Below are 14,126 nucleotides of genomic sequence, written 5' to 3'. Positions count from 1 at the left end.
TCCAAGGGCAGTAATTCCATTCCCCTAAGATGTGACCTGGGAGGAAAGAAAGTAGGCCTCCTGGTCCCTGTCTCCCTGATATGGGAAGTGCCCACATACAGCCTGGATAGAGGAAGATAATTGAAAGGAAAGGAGGGCTATATAGCTACTTTACCTATCATGTCAGCAAGGGACCCCTCTAATGCCAGTTTACTGGGTAGTTTGGCAGGAGGGGCAACAAACTTTCCTTTGCTGGAAAGTTCCTTGTGGAAAATGGCAAAGGGGGGTGTACAGTTTATGCTCCCATCCATCTGTCATTTGTTCAGTGCACACCTGCTGGGCCTCTTAGTCATCAGGGGATGCAGAGAGAAGTAAAATGCCCCCTAGACAATGGGGGAAGACAGACATGTGCACAAAAACAGCCCCCTGATAGCCTAGGGGTGAGCTGTAGCTGAGGTGTTTACAGAGGTCAGAGGCATCTGGAAGTCAAAGCAGGATACTCTGCCTGGATAGTTGGGGAAGGCTTCACAGAGAAGGTGACAGGTGAGGGAGGCCTTGAGGTGACAGGTGAGGAAAGGAGTCTACCAAATAGAAAAAGATAGGAGGAAAAAGCGTTATAGACTGAGATAAGAGCAAGAAAGAGCAAGGTATTTCTGACAATGGTCAGGAGCTCAGAGTGGCTGTATCTGGGATGTGTGGATCGTTATATCCTTCAGCTAACATTCACTGAGAACCCACTGTGTGGAGGAAACGCATATGAGTAAAACACAGAACAAGCAGTCCACCAGGGGAAGCGGGTGTATAGCAGATAACTTAAATATAGCGCCCTCGGTGCCAATAGAAGGCTTTACAAGGCACCTATGGGAACATGAGGGACATGCTGGACAGGGGGTGTGGCCAGGAGTGGATTAGGGGAGAAATATCCCTTCCTTAGCTGTGTGACCTCTGGTAGAATATTTATTTATTTATTTATAACATTTATTTATTTTTGAGAGAGAGAGCCAGACAGAGCACAAGTGAGGGAGGGGCAGAGAGAGAGGGAGACCCAGAATCCGAAGCAGGCTCCAGGCTCTGAGCTGTCAGCCCAGCTTAACCGACTAAGCCACCCAGGCGCCCCTGGAATATTTAAACTCTCTGTACTACAATTTTCCCATTTGTAAAGTGAGGAAAATAAAAAATATCTATTTCACAGGGCCGTTTTAAAGATTAAGAGACAGTTAAGCGTCTGAGTCTTGATTTCGGCTCGGGTGGTGATCCCGGGGATATGGGATCAGGCTCTGCACTCAGTGAACGGCCTGTTTGAGATTCTCTCTCTCCCTCTGCCCCTCTCCTCCACTCATACTCTCTCTTTCTCTTTTTCTTTAAAGTTAAAAAAATATATATATTAACATGTGTTTATGTATTTATAGATGTGAAGCCCTTTGCCCAATACCTGGAACACAGCCAACACTGAATAACGTTAGCTGTTACTGATGGAGGAGTGGGCATTAGGGGAGGAAGGTGATCTGGGGCAGCTGTCACAGTGGATTTCTAGAGAGGTGGGGCCTGATCCCTCTGGATGGGCACTAGGGGACTTCTTATAGTCACTGTTGATCTGTAATATTTGCAGTTTTCTAGCCTACTTCCCCCCCCCCCCCCCCCCCCCGGGGAGAAAATGTCAATTGTCCATACCAAAGTATGCAGATTAAGGGGTGCCTAAAGAACAGCCCTGCTCTTGGTTCCCAGACAGAGGTTCCGGATCCCAGGCCTTGGTTCTGGGCCCTGGCCTGCTTGGCCCTCTCCCTCAGCAGCCCCAAATTGCCAACCACAGGGCTGGGTGAGGGGTGGAGAGTGAGGGCCTGGCAATGCTCTCTGTTTCTCACCAGCTCAGAGCTCTCACTCAGTGTTTCTTTGTCTGCTTAGCATCACCGCCCCCCACTCCAGCTCTGCTACCCCATGCCTGGGGTGCCCCCCACCGAAACCCAAACTCAACTGCCAATGAAATAAACAGCTTTTTTTTCCCCTTTGTATTTGCTCTGGGTGTGACCTCTACACCTCCCCTTTAGGAAGGAGGGAGGTGAGGTAGGGAGAGCAGTGGGGGAAAGGAATGAATTGGAGGGGAGTGAGAGGTGGTTAAGAGTGGAGGGGTGCCATGATTTCCCCCCAGGGGTCAGGGAAAGGGGCTCTGTTTCTTGACGCCCCACCTCCTCACTTCTCACCACGGCCAGGCCATCGTCTTGGGAATGTGCTCCCAGTTTATTTCTCCGCCCACGTTTGCTATCTCGGCCCACACGGTTGTATCTGTGGCAAGCAGAGGCCACGCCACCCTGCCAGATGGAAACACCAAGGCTGGGGAATGTGTCTATCTCAGCAGACTAGGGAGCTCCCAGAGGGCAGGAGAGCCTGTGAAAGTGACTCATTGGGTTTTAAAAACACAAACACATTTCATAAAAAATTTAAAACTAATAATTTCACATTACACAAAGATTGACACTGGAGAGTGAAAAAGATCATTCCCAACCCCTTCATCCTAACACAAGATCTGTTTTTATTTTGTCGAAGTTGCACAGCCTAGGAAAGCAGATGTTCAGATTCCATGGACATGCAGAATGGATTAATAAGAGGTAATGATGCAGAAAAGTTGGGGTTTGGAGCTGATGGCCAAGAAAGAATTCTTGAGACATCTTCGATTTAAAAAGGTGTTTTTATTAAAGCACGGGGACAGGACCCATGGGCAGAGAGAGCTGTACTTGGGGCATGAGGAGTGACTGATTATATAAGATTTTCTATCTTATGGAGGGGAAGGTGATGACAGAGTTCCATGAAATTGAATCTATAGGTTTCTGTAAGTTGGCTATTGATAAAATTGCTTTTTTTCCTTGTAAATCATTAAGATAGTTGTAAATTGATGGAGACTCATGTCCTGCCTTACTGTGATTTCTATCCGTTAACCACTTGTTTTTCTCTTTCCTCTGTTCTTGGGCAGCAGGAGAGCCTTGGGAAGGTCACATGCATATTCCACCTCCGGGGGATTGGGTTGGGTGTTAGCCTGTGCTTTGCCCTCAGCTTGCCTTTTGCTCCCTCATCAGTAATACAGAGCACTTACTACGTATCAGCAATTGTGAAGTGCTACACATCTATTGAGCCATTTATTCTTCCCAACGATATGAGGTAGGCATTATCATGATCATCACTATCTCTGTTTAGAAAGAAGGTAACTGACAGGGTACCTGGATGGCTCAGTCGGTTGAGCGTCCGACTTCGGCTCAGGTCATGATCTCATGGTACATAAGTTCGAGTCGCGCATCGGGCTCTGTGCTGACAGCTCAGAGCCTGGAGCCTGCTTCAGATTCTGTGTCTCCCTCTCTCTCTGCCCCTTCCCCACTTGCACTCTGTCTCTCTCTCTCAAAAATAATTACACATTTTTAAAAAGAAAAAAGAAATGAGGTAACTAAAACACAGAGAGGTTCAGTGACTTGCCCAAGGCCACACAGCTGGTAAGTACAGGAGCTGGTTGTTTAACCCTAGGATTCTGGTGCCAGGATCTTACTGGTGTTGCTCTACTTTTTCTTATCATCATCACTGGGCCATATGCAGGTTTATAGAAGCTTTTATTATGGACAATTTCAAACATAAAAAAGTAGAAAAAATAATATAAGGAGTCCCATGTCCCCATTTCCCAGTTTCAACAATTATCACTTCATAGCTCATCTTGTTTCTTTTTATTCCTCCAAGTCCCTAGCCCAGATTATTATTGTTTTTTTTTTACAATTTTATTTATTTATTTATTTATTTATTTATTTATTTATTTATTTTAATATATGAAATTTATTGTCAAATTGGTTTCCATACAACACCCAGTGCTCATCCCAAAAGGTGCCCTCCTCAATACCCATCACCCACCCTCCGCTCCCTCCCACCCCCCATCTACCCTCAGTTTGTTCTCAGTTTTTAACAGTCTCTTATGCTTTTAGCCCAGATTATTTTGAAGCAAATCCAGTCATTGTATCATTTCATCCACCTATATTTTAGTATATATTTCTAAAAGATTAGGAGGACTTTTATTTTTAAAAAATTACAATGCCTTAAAAATTATTATTCCTTAGGAGTGCCTGGGTGGCTCCATCTGTTAAGTGTCTGACTCTTTTTTTTTTTTTTTTTTTTAATTTTTTTTTCAACGTTTTTTATTTATTTTTGGGACAGAGAGAGACATAGCATGAACGGGGGAGGGGCAGAGAGAGAGGGAGACACAGAATCAGAAACAGGCTCCAGGCTCTGAGCCATCAGCCCAGAGCCTGACGCGGGGCTCGAACTCATGGACCGTGAGATCGTGACCTGGCTGAAGTCGGACGCTTAACCGACTGCGCCACCCAGGCGCCCCTAAGTGTCTGACTCTTGATCTCGGCTCAGGTCATGATCTCACAGGTCGTGGGATTAGCCCTGAGTTGGGCCTTGCGCTGATGGTGTGGAGCCTGTTTGGGATTCTCTCTCTCCCTCTCTCTTTCTGCCCCTCCCTTGCTTGTGCTCTCTCTCTCTCAAGACAAATAAACTTAAAAAAATTAAAAATAAAATAAAATCTTAAGGGTGCCTGGGTAGCACAGTCGGTTAAATGTCTGACTCTTGATTTCGGCTTAGGTTGTGATCTCACTGTTCCTGAGATCAAGCCCCAGTCTCCAAGTTGGGCTCTGTGCTGACAGCAAGGAGCCTGCTTGGGATTCTCTCTCTCCCCCCTCTCTCCCCTCTCCCATGTGCGTGCTTGCTCTCTCTCTCAAAATAAATAAATAAACATTAAAAAAAATTATTCCTTAATATCATCAATTTGAAGAGTCAGTACTCAAATTTCCCTGATAATAAACCTTTTTTTTTTTGAAGTTGGTTTGCTTCAGTCAGGATCCAGATATGGCTTTTGGATGAAATATTGCTTGATATAAAAATTTTTTTTAATTTTATTTATTTTTAGAGAAAGAAAGAGAACACAAGCGGGAGAGAGGGGCAGAGGGAGAGAGAGAATCTCAAGCAGACTCTGCTCTGCACAGAGCCTGATGGTGGGGGGGGGGGGCTCTATCCCAAGATGACACTGGGATCATAACCTGAGCCGAAATCAAGAGTTGGACGCTTAACTGACTGAGCCACCCAGGCACCCCAAATTTGTTTTAATCTGTAAGTCTTTTCCTCTTTTTTTCCCTTTCCAATTTATTTGTTAAGGGAATTGGATGTTTGTTCTAGTTTCCCTTTTCCTAGATTTTGCTGACTGCATCTGGGGGAATACTCATGCTATTTTCTCCCCCTGATCTTTTCATATAACCTAGAAAACATTTTCCTATACTGCCCCATGGTTTTCACAACCGTTAACTCTACAGCCTCATAGTATGCCATCCAGTGGATATACAATAATATTTTTCTCGGGCATTTAGGTTGCTTTCCATTTTCCGCTGTTATAAAAAATGCTGGAATGAACATCCTCCCACATAGTACACGGGATGTACTTCCTTAGAATATGCTACCAGAAATGTAATCATAGCTCCAAGGCCTGAATGATTTTTCAGCCTCTTGGCACATATTACCAACGGTTGGTCCAAGGGGTTGTGCCTTCCCCAGCACCGCATAAAAGTGCTGTCACTCATTCAGTACTTAGGCCTATTCAGGGCTGAAGGATGTTTGGTAAAGACAGGGTAATTATGAGGGCAGAGAGCTAGAGAAGGAGAAAGATGATGACAGGGACTCAGGCTAAATTAAGCAGAGAGTGATCTACAATTTACCGCAGACCTAGAGTGAGTCAGAACTCTGTTCATTCCCATTGTGAAAAAAGCTTGATAACAGGAGTTATTAATAGGGCATGGCATGTCGGGTAATCTTTCCGTTAGACTACGCATTAGTCAGGCCCTTATTTGAGACGTAGGTCCAGTCTGGGTCACTGAACTTTGCAGAGGTGTGAGGAAACTGGCAAAGATCCGGAGGGTTCGAGCAACTTGAAGGATGATGGAAGAATTCCAGAGGAAAGTCAAAGGAGTCAAGTCGGCTCACTTTGGAAAAAAGTAAAGACATCTTTTTTTTTGCCTCAGTGCTGGGAGGTTTCTGTAGAAAGGCCAACAGTCAGTTGTTGGCTCATGTCTTCAGAAGGCTGATTACACAAAATGGGTGAGGCAGGAGAAACTTCTGTATAAGGTAGAACTTTTTCAGACTCTGGGGTGATTATTTAGGTCTTGGGATGAGTGCTCTTTGGTCATTGGCCCTGGAAATATTTGAGAAGATTCCTGTTCTTCTGCTCCAAGTGGTTCAGATATCCACCTGCTTCCTGCCCACTAGGTGCCTCTGGGGGCCCCCTCCAACTTGTGAAGGCTGTTTCCTGGCAGTCTCCTGGGGAAGGGTAGGTGAGGTCTGAGAGAAGTGCTCCCCAGCCTCCCTGTCCTTTCTGTCCCCTCACATTTATTTCAGGTGTGTTTACAGCCCACCAGGCTGGCATGTCACGGTGTCATCTGATCCTGCTATTCCAGCCCTGCCATACGGAGTGGACTTAGAAGCTGGGTGGGGGCAATGAAAACCACTTAAACCAGCCCCTTTTGGTGGCATGAAGAGTGGGACTGACCCAGGAGACCTGGGAAGCCATTTAGTTCAACTTCCTACAGAGTAGCTTCCTACCATGCAACAGGTGCTTTACATACATTCTTTTGAATTTCACAGGTGTAGAATTGGAGATGAAGACAAGTTATTTGCTCGGGGTCACGCTGCTGGTAAAGGTGTGCCTATGTTATGCTGGCCTGGAAATAAAATCTGTACCCTTGCCTTTGGGGCATGCAGCTGTGAAACCTGCTGCCCAGAGGTGGAGCCTCCCACCCAAAGCCACACAAGCTGACCTGGGACTGGAATTAAGGCTCCTAACTATTCATCAAGGAGTCTTCCCAAGAGGTCCTCTTCTGAGGCCTCACATGGGGAGGCCAAGGATGTGGCCTGGCCCATGCCAGCCTGGCTCAAGTTAAATGAAGAGTAACCAGTCTCTGGACAAATGCTGCCCATTGGCTACATTATCTGCCCTCTGGACTCTGATCTTAACCAACATAGTGAGAAGCCAGCTTCCAGGAAGGCCTGGCAGGGCAACGGGCCTGCTAGTCTGTTTCCCTTGAAGCTAATCTGCGGCCAGGGCTGAGCCAGTTAGGTGTTAAGTGGAAAAACACTGACGTCGGGTCAGAATCTCTGGGCTCTGGTCTATGCTGGGACCCAGCAGGGACCTATGGCAACTTAAAACTCTGAATTTCCTGATCTCAAAACCAAGCAAGAGTAAACCGCACTTGGAGCGCGCTGACGCAAAAGCGGTAATTGTTACACCCCAAAGCAATACCACCATCTGATGTTAGTTTCCTGGGCTACTGAAACGTCTGGCCCAGCAGCCCCAGCGAGGCCAAGACTGCAGCAGAGGCAGAAAACTACAACTCCCAGGAGGCACCGGTCCCCCACCCCGCACGCAGGCAGGCTGAGAAACTACAACTCCCAGGAAGCACTGGGTGGGACGGCGCTGGGCGGTGACGTCGCGGGGGCCGGCGCGGGGCGCTGATTCGGCCCGAGCTGCCAGCGGGGTGTCTGCCGCCGCGGGTTGTTACAGCTGCTGGAGCAGCAGCGGCCCCCGCCCCCGGGCACCCCTCCTGGGCCCTTGACCGCCGGCCCTGTGCGGTGAGTCCCGGCGAGTGGCTTCGCGGTGGCCGAACCAGAAGCCTCCTCTTGGGGCTAGAGGCAGGGTGGGAAAGAAAGTGGGGGCTGCTGGGGAGGCGCCCGGGGCTGAAGGGGACCCGGGCAGGGTGAGCGGAGGTGGAGGGGGTGCATCAGCCGAGGGGGTGCATTAATCGAAGGGATGCCCACAGGGGAAAGTGGGGGCAGGAGACCGGGTCTGGGCCGTCGTGGGGGAGTGCTCCGGCTGGAGGAGGGGGGCGGGGAGAGGCTGGGCTTCGGGGATAAATTGGCCGCCTCCAGGGCTGGGTGAACGCGTGGAGGTGAGGGTGGGGCTCCGGACCGGGCTGGGCTTGAAGTGCGAGGTCCTAGGCTGGGGAGCGGAGCGGGAGGCCCCTCTTCGGCTTGAGTCCCGCTCGGATAATCCCAACAATAGCGAAGACTCCACCTCCTCTTTTTCACCCTCTTCCCCTGCTAGTGGGGGTTCGCCCCGGTACTTGCAGTCTTTCCATTTCCACCGCCCTCCCCAGTCCGGGAGGCTGGGCCAGAGCTGAGGTGAGCGACTGTGGCCCCGCGGGTTGGGCGGTGGGGAGAATGAAAATGGCATTGTGGAGTGATGCCAGGGACCCCATTGTTGGGGTCCGGGTTGTGGGCTTGGATGTTTTGTGCTCTTCTTCTAGAAGGCAAAAGATTTGCTGCTTAAGAGGCTGCCCTTACTTGGGGGAAAGAGTGAGAAGCGAGCACCTGGCAGCTGTGCTGGGGCGCACTGTGGCCTGGGCTTAGGTGCCAGACTGGGACAGGGATATTTGTGTGTGGAGCCAAGGGGGGAAGGGAGGGAAGGAGTAGAAAACAGCTACCAGCAAGAGAGTAGTTAACAGAACAGAGTTGCTGCAGGCTTTGGTTTGAGACGGGTTATGAAACCACATCAGGCACTGCCACGGCAGCCACCTGCCAGCTACCGCGGCCAGAACTTTTCAGCCTCAGCTGCTGTAGACTTACTTTACTGGGTTCTTCTCCCTATTTTTCCCCTTCTGGGTGAGGGGCAATTGTTTTTTGTTTTTTGTTTTTGTTTTTTTACTCATGGAAGTGATATGTACCCTTAGTCACACAAACCTCTTAAGAGTGTTTCCTGGCTGCCAACCTTTTTCTTAGTTTCTTGATTTCTCCTGTCTTTTTGAGGGTCTTCTGGGATTTCTGCTGTCAGGGGAGCTAGTGTTCAGTCTTCAGGAAGACACTTCCAAGGGTATCAGTTTAGGTCCTAGGTCTCGGCCCCTCCTGGACTCATCAGGCTTCATTGGATGCCCTAGTTCAGCCAGAAAGGAGTGTAGGATGATCTGGAATTCAGCAAGGCCTGTGGTATTGCTGGATAAAATACGGGGGGACAGCTACAGGTCTCTGTACTACCACACCTTTATAGGCCTAGGTTAGGGAGAAGGGGGAGGGGCAAGCAGTTTCTGGTCTGACTTGGGGGACTCTGCCTCTCTCCTTACTAGTAAGTCCTTCAGAGGCCTCACTTCCTAGCCAGCTCCCCACCGTCCCAGGCTTTTGCGAAGTAGTAGGTGTAGTAGGTGTCCCAAGAGCCATGTTAGGGTAACTGAAGCTCCAAGTCCCTGGGAACGTAAACAACTGATTTAGTCTTGGTTTTCTAGTTCCTTGGGTTTCTGTTAGGCCCAATTATCCAGCCTAATGGGCTGAGCTGATGGGCCTCAGGAGCATTACTTCCAGGATGCACCCTGGGACATCTCACGCATGTTTGCATGTTGGGAGAGAGTGTTGTGGGTCACATTTCCCTTGAGGTCTCTTAGCTTGGGGCTCTCTGAGAAGAGGAAACTTGTTCTCATTATTCTGGAAGTAAGGAACTGATCCTTGAGAATCCTGGCTCCCACACGGCTTGGCTGTGATCCTTGCCAGAGATAGATAGCAACCGACTCTGAGGGGATTTGTTGCAGCAGGGTGAAGGAGGCGGCCTTCTGGGCACTTCCAGGATACCTCCATCTGGGAGCCCTTTCTGCATCCCCAGGGAAGATGGGGTTGTTACCATGGTGATGACCTTAGGGTCTTTACCAGGCAGGACCTCCCCTCACCTAGGGAGGTGAGCCAGTAGAAAGGCACAGTCTGTTCCCACCTCTTGCTGGTTACAGGGCCCTTAAGGATTTGGAACAGCTGAGCTCTAGACAAGGGGGCTGCTCATTCCCCTCTTTATGTGCATCCAGGAATGCAGCTGGCTTGCATTGTTTCTTGGGCATCAAGGGCAGCCCTCCTGGTTCCTCCTGCTGCAGGGCTGTGCCATTGGAACTGGGCAAGGGGGAGCATGGTGGTAACTTACACCTGGAAACAGGGGCTTGGAAAAGAGGCTGAGGTGAGGATGGGTGGGGCGGAGAGGAAAGGGGCAGGAGAGAGGCCCCAGGTGTAGTTTTGTGTCCTTGGGCAGGGTGTGTTGATGTGGGTTTCAGCTGCCCGATGGAACTGTAGATGTTGGCCACGTTCTCTATTTTCACCTCTCCTGTGTTGGGGAAAAGGGCCCTGGTGGTTTGGCAGCAGAGTGGGCGGCATCACAAGGGTTAGCTTGAGTGGCTGCCAGATGGACAAAACATCTTGCATGGGTTGTTTTGTGTCACCAAGAAGGAGGCCTCCAAGTCTGGGCAGAGGTTGTCCCTAGTCTGTTGTTTCCTCTTTCCTTCCTCCCACCCCCGCAACTTACCTGTCTTCCTGGATCAGGGTTGGGAGAGACCCAGGATTGGATAATTAGGGGAGATGGGTAGAAGCAGTGACCCCCAAATATTTCATTCACTGCTGCCTGTTCTCACCCCACCGCCTTTTGTTAATTTTAATGGTGGTGGGAACACGGGTAGGAGATGCCCCTTATCAGGCCCTCAGCAAGACGGTCCAGCAGGGGTTATATTGAGTGATTCTGAGGGGACAGTCCTCTTCTCCCCTCCCCTGAGCTTGGTGGGAAGAGGGTCCTCATCAGAATGCTCTGGAGGATGAGATTGGGGAACAGGCAATGGTTTCTTTGCTCTGGGCTGGATGGCTCTTGATGACCTATCCACTGAGGCAGTCCTGGTGCCTTGAGGGGCTCTGTCCCGATTGGACAATGTGTAGGGCAGCCTGGTGTTTATCCCAGCCCGGCAGTGGGAAACCAATGGAGCTAAGTCCACGCGGACTTTCTTTGTCCTCTTTGCTTGAGAATCAAAGCAGCAGAACTGCGTGGAGTTCTTGGGGAAAGCAGTGCCTCCCTCCCTGTGGGATTTGGATGGGGCGAGGGGGCAGGGAAAGTGGTGTGACCTGTCTCACCTGTGCTGCTTGTTTGCAGAGCAGCGGCAGGAGAGGGGCAGCAGGATGAATGTGGGCACGGCACACAGTGAGGTGAACCCCAACACGCGGGTGATGAACAGCCGCGGCATCTGGCTGTCCTACGTGCTGGCCATCGGGCTTCTCCATGTCGTGCTGCTCAGCATCCCCTTTGTGAGCGTCCCTGTTGTCTGGACCCTCACCAACCTCATCCATAATATGGTGAGGGCCTGCCTGCTGCCCGTCCCGACCATGTGGGCTGCTCTTTGGTGGGGCGGAGGAGTAGAAGGAGCCCCCCAAACATGGGCCAGATGTCAAGGTGACACGCTGACAACGTTTGTCACCCAAGCCCGGACCCAGCTCTCATCTCTGCTTTGTCCCCACTTCTGGGTGCCAGCCACGTGCACTCTGATAAGAGGACTAAAATTTGCAGATTTGTCCACACCTTCAGGATGTGGACCTGGAGGGAGGCCCGCTGGGAACTGAACTAAGGCCTCCAGAGAGTCCCCAGGACCCAGGCGCCCATCCTGGCACAGAAATGCCCCTCTCCCAAGTCTGGATCCCCAGCCATCTTCCAGTCTGGTCCCTCTGCTCCCTCAGCTCCTGCCTGCTAGCTTATACTCTTTGGTAGGCAAGCAGGGGCCGTCATCTCATCCCCGCCCAGCTGGCACAGGGAAGCTACCACTGGGCCAGACGGGCACTTCTGCAGCTGAGTTCTCTCCAGGCCTTATCCTCATGCCAGGCTGTCCTCTCACCCGGTGGGCTCCCTTCTTCTCCTGCCAGGCTCCCAGCTGCCCCATCCTGACCTCCAGCCCACATCCCTCTGCCCCTCAGAGGGAGGCTCCACAGAACCCAGAACACAGTTCTTTGACTGGGGTGGTGGAGCTGAGCTGGAGGGCCTTTTGCCTTTTGTGTCCTCTAATGAAGTCCCCTTCCTCCAGGGCATGTACATCTTCCTGCACACGGTGAAGGGGACACCCTTCGAGACTCCGGACCAGGGCAAGGCGAGGTTGCTAACCCACTGGGAGCAGATGGACTATGGGGTCCAGTTCACAGCGTCTCGGAAATTCTTAACCATCACGCCCATCGTGCTGTGAGTGCCTTGGGTGGAGGAGGACGCCAGCAGGCAGGCCAAGGCCTGGGGAACCCTGGGCCCTGCCAGGCTTAAACCCGTCCCCAGCTCTGGCTTTTGGCGTGGGCATGAGCAGAGGCAGGGAAGTTGGAGCATCCCCGGCTCTTCTGCTGGGCTTAGGCCTTGTGCCTCTCTGGCCCTGTGTTTCACCAAATGGGCCTTCCTTCCTGCCAGTGACGTAAGCCCACAGACCTGGGATAAAGCAAGGGGACTGGGTCGGGAGGGACCTCTAGCTGGGGAGATCTTGCCACCCTACTTCTGTTCTGGGGGTCTTTCCCATAACTCCACACCTGTTGGGGATCTGCCACTCCCCACCCAGGAGTGAGGGAGGAAGGGTCCTCCAAACAGAGTCTTATGCTTCTTCCCAACCTTCCCACCCAGGTACTTCCTCACCAGCTTCTACACCAAGTACGACCAGATCCATTTCATCCTCAACACTGTGTCCTTGATGAGTGTGCTCATCCCCAAGCTGCCCCAGCTCCATGGAGTCCGGATTTTTGGAATCAATAAGTACTGAGGGTGCCGCCCCTTCCCCTGCCTGGGATGGTAGGGGAGGGGTAGAGGCCTACGCTGTGAAGCTGAAGACAGAAGGAGCCTCTGGATCCTGTTAGAGATGGGGGTCGAGCCTCTGGGCCCTAGTTTCCCCTTCCAATTTCCCTGGTAGCCGACTTGACGTAGCTTGTAGTGGGGTTCAGGTGGGCCCCCCAGGTCTCTGACCCTTTCTGATTTTTTTTGATCTTTTCCTTTTGCCTTTTGGATAGAGACTCCGTGGGGGCAGTCATGGGACGGGCTGGGCTCCCAACCTGTGAGGCTGGGACAGGAGAAACCCCCTGCTCACTTGCTCATCCTCAGACTGCTAAAGCACTTTAACCCCTGCAAGAGGAGCAGGGGGGACGGTACAGCTTCTAGATTGGTTCACTTTTATTCTTAAGTTTTTAGGATGACACTCAGTGTGTGCTCGTATGTGTAAAAGCAAGTGCACGACGATGCCTCATCCCTCTGGGTAGAGAACTGCCTATTGCAAGTCTCATGCTTTTGGCAGCTCCCCTACAGCCCACCCGGGGCACTGGATGGGAGCGGGGAGGGTAAGGAGAGGGATGGTGGGGCTGGGTGTGGATGGCCTGGTCTCAGAGGCGAGGGGGCCATGGCCACTCTCATCTTGGGCCTGGTGGAGGTGGGGAGGATGGTTTGGGGGGCGGGGATGGGGACAGTGAATTGAGACTTGGAGGAAGGGGCCGTGTAGCCACAGAGATTGGTATAAGGGAGGAGTGTGGGGATAGAAGCCAGACTCAGCCTCCTCCTTTGGGAAGTGGTCAGGCTCGGAGAGTTAATTTCCCCAGGCATGGTGGTGATAATCGGAAGGGAGGCTGCGGGGTCGGAGGTGGGGGTTACAGCTCCGGGGTTAGTGTGAGGAGTGGAGAGGGGTGGAAGAGGCACATGAGTCATCGTTAGCACGTTAGCACATGTCCGCTTTGACACTGCCCTGTGCAGGGGTGTGAGGGGTGTGGGGAAACCGGGACAAATGATGAATGGTGGGGCCCTTCTGCAACCTTCACCTCGTAGCCTCCTCATGCATACTGGAGCTGGACGGGGCCTCTTGTGTGTACATGTGGGGCTATGGGGCCGCCCCCAAATGGGGTGGGTAGGCCAGTGGGGTGGGTGGGCCACAGAATGGTCCCTGCTCGAGCAGGGTAGTAGAAGGAGCCAGGAGTGACCTTCGGGCACTGTCTCCTCAGCCTGAGGGCAGGAGATGGGCAGGAGCCTGAGTGTGGGCTGGAGAGGAGCCGCCTTTTTCCCCTCCCCAATCTGACCAGGGTCTGGGTTACTTTTGAAAAGGTGTGGGTGCCTGTGCCCCCTTCCAGGGCCCTGAGGGAGGAGGGGAGGACATTGGTCCTGTTTCCTGCCTCCTGGCCCCCCTACCCCCCACCCCATGTATCATAGGGAACTTTCACCTCGAAATCTTTCTAAGCAACGTGTGAATAGGATTTTTACTCCCTTTGTACAGTATTCTGAGAAACGCAAATAAAGGACAATGTGTTCCTGTTTCCCCTGAGTCTGGCCTCTGCTTCCTGGAGGGCCCTGGGGG

The 14,126-nt window shown here is 51.6% G+C and overlaps 1 protein-coding gene across 2 annotated transcripts; it reads left to right on the top strand.

Moving 5' to 3' along the window:
• The first annotated feature begins 7,491 nt into the window (after window positions 1-7,491).
• Window positions 7,492-14,085, top strand: ORMDL3 (ORMDL sphingolipid biosynthesis regulator 3). Of its 2 annotated transcripts, none has more exons than XM_060646185.3 (4): window positions 7,492-7,623; window positions 10,931-11,130; window positions 11,850-12,001; window positions 12,422-14,085. In XM_060646185.3, the coding sequence occupies exons 2-4, from the start codon at window positions 10,957-10,959 to the stop codon at window positions 12,555-12,557; spliced, it is 462 nt and encodes a 153-aa protein (XP_060502168.1). In that variant the 5' UTR covers window positions 7,492-7,623; window positions 10,931-10,956; the 3' UTR covers window positions 12,558-14,085. The 2 variants fall into 2 exon arrangements, with proteins under 2 accessions (XP_060502168.1, XP_060502169.1); XM_060646186.3 differs by having other exon boundaries at window positions 7,497-7,623; window positions 10,936-11,130.
• Window positions 14,086-14,126: the final 41 nt, after the last annotated feature.

Source organism: Panthera onca, chromosome E1, assembly GCF_046562875.1.
Source record: "Panthera onca isolate mPanOnc1 chromosome E1, mPanOnc1 haplotype 2, whole genome shotgun sequence".
In the NCBI taxonomy this organism is placed as follows: domain Eukaryota; kingdom Metazoa; phylum Chordata; class Mammalia; order Carnivora; family Felidae; genus Panthera; species Panthera onca.
This window is presented reverse-complemented; position numbering and strand designations above follow the sequence as displayed.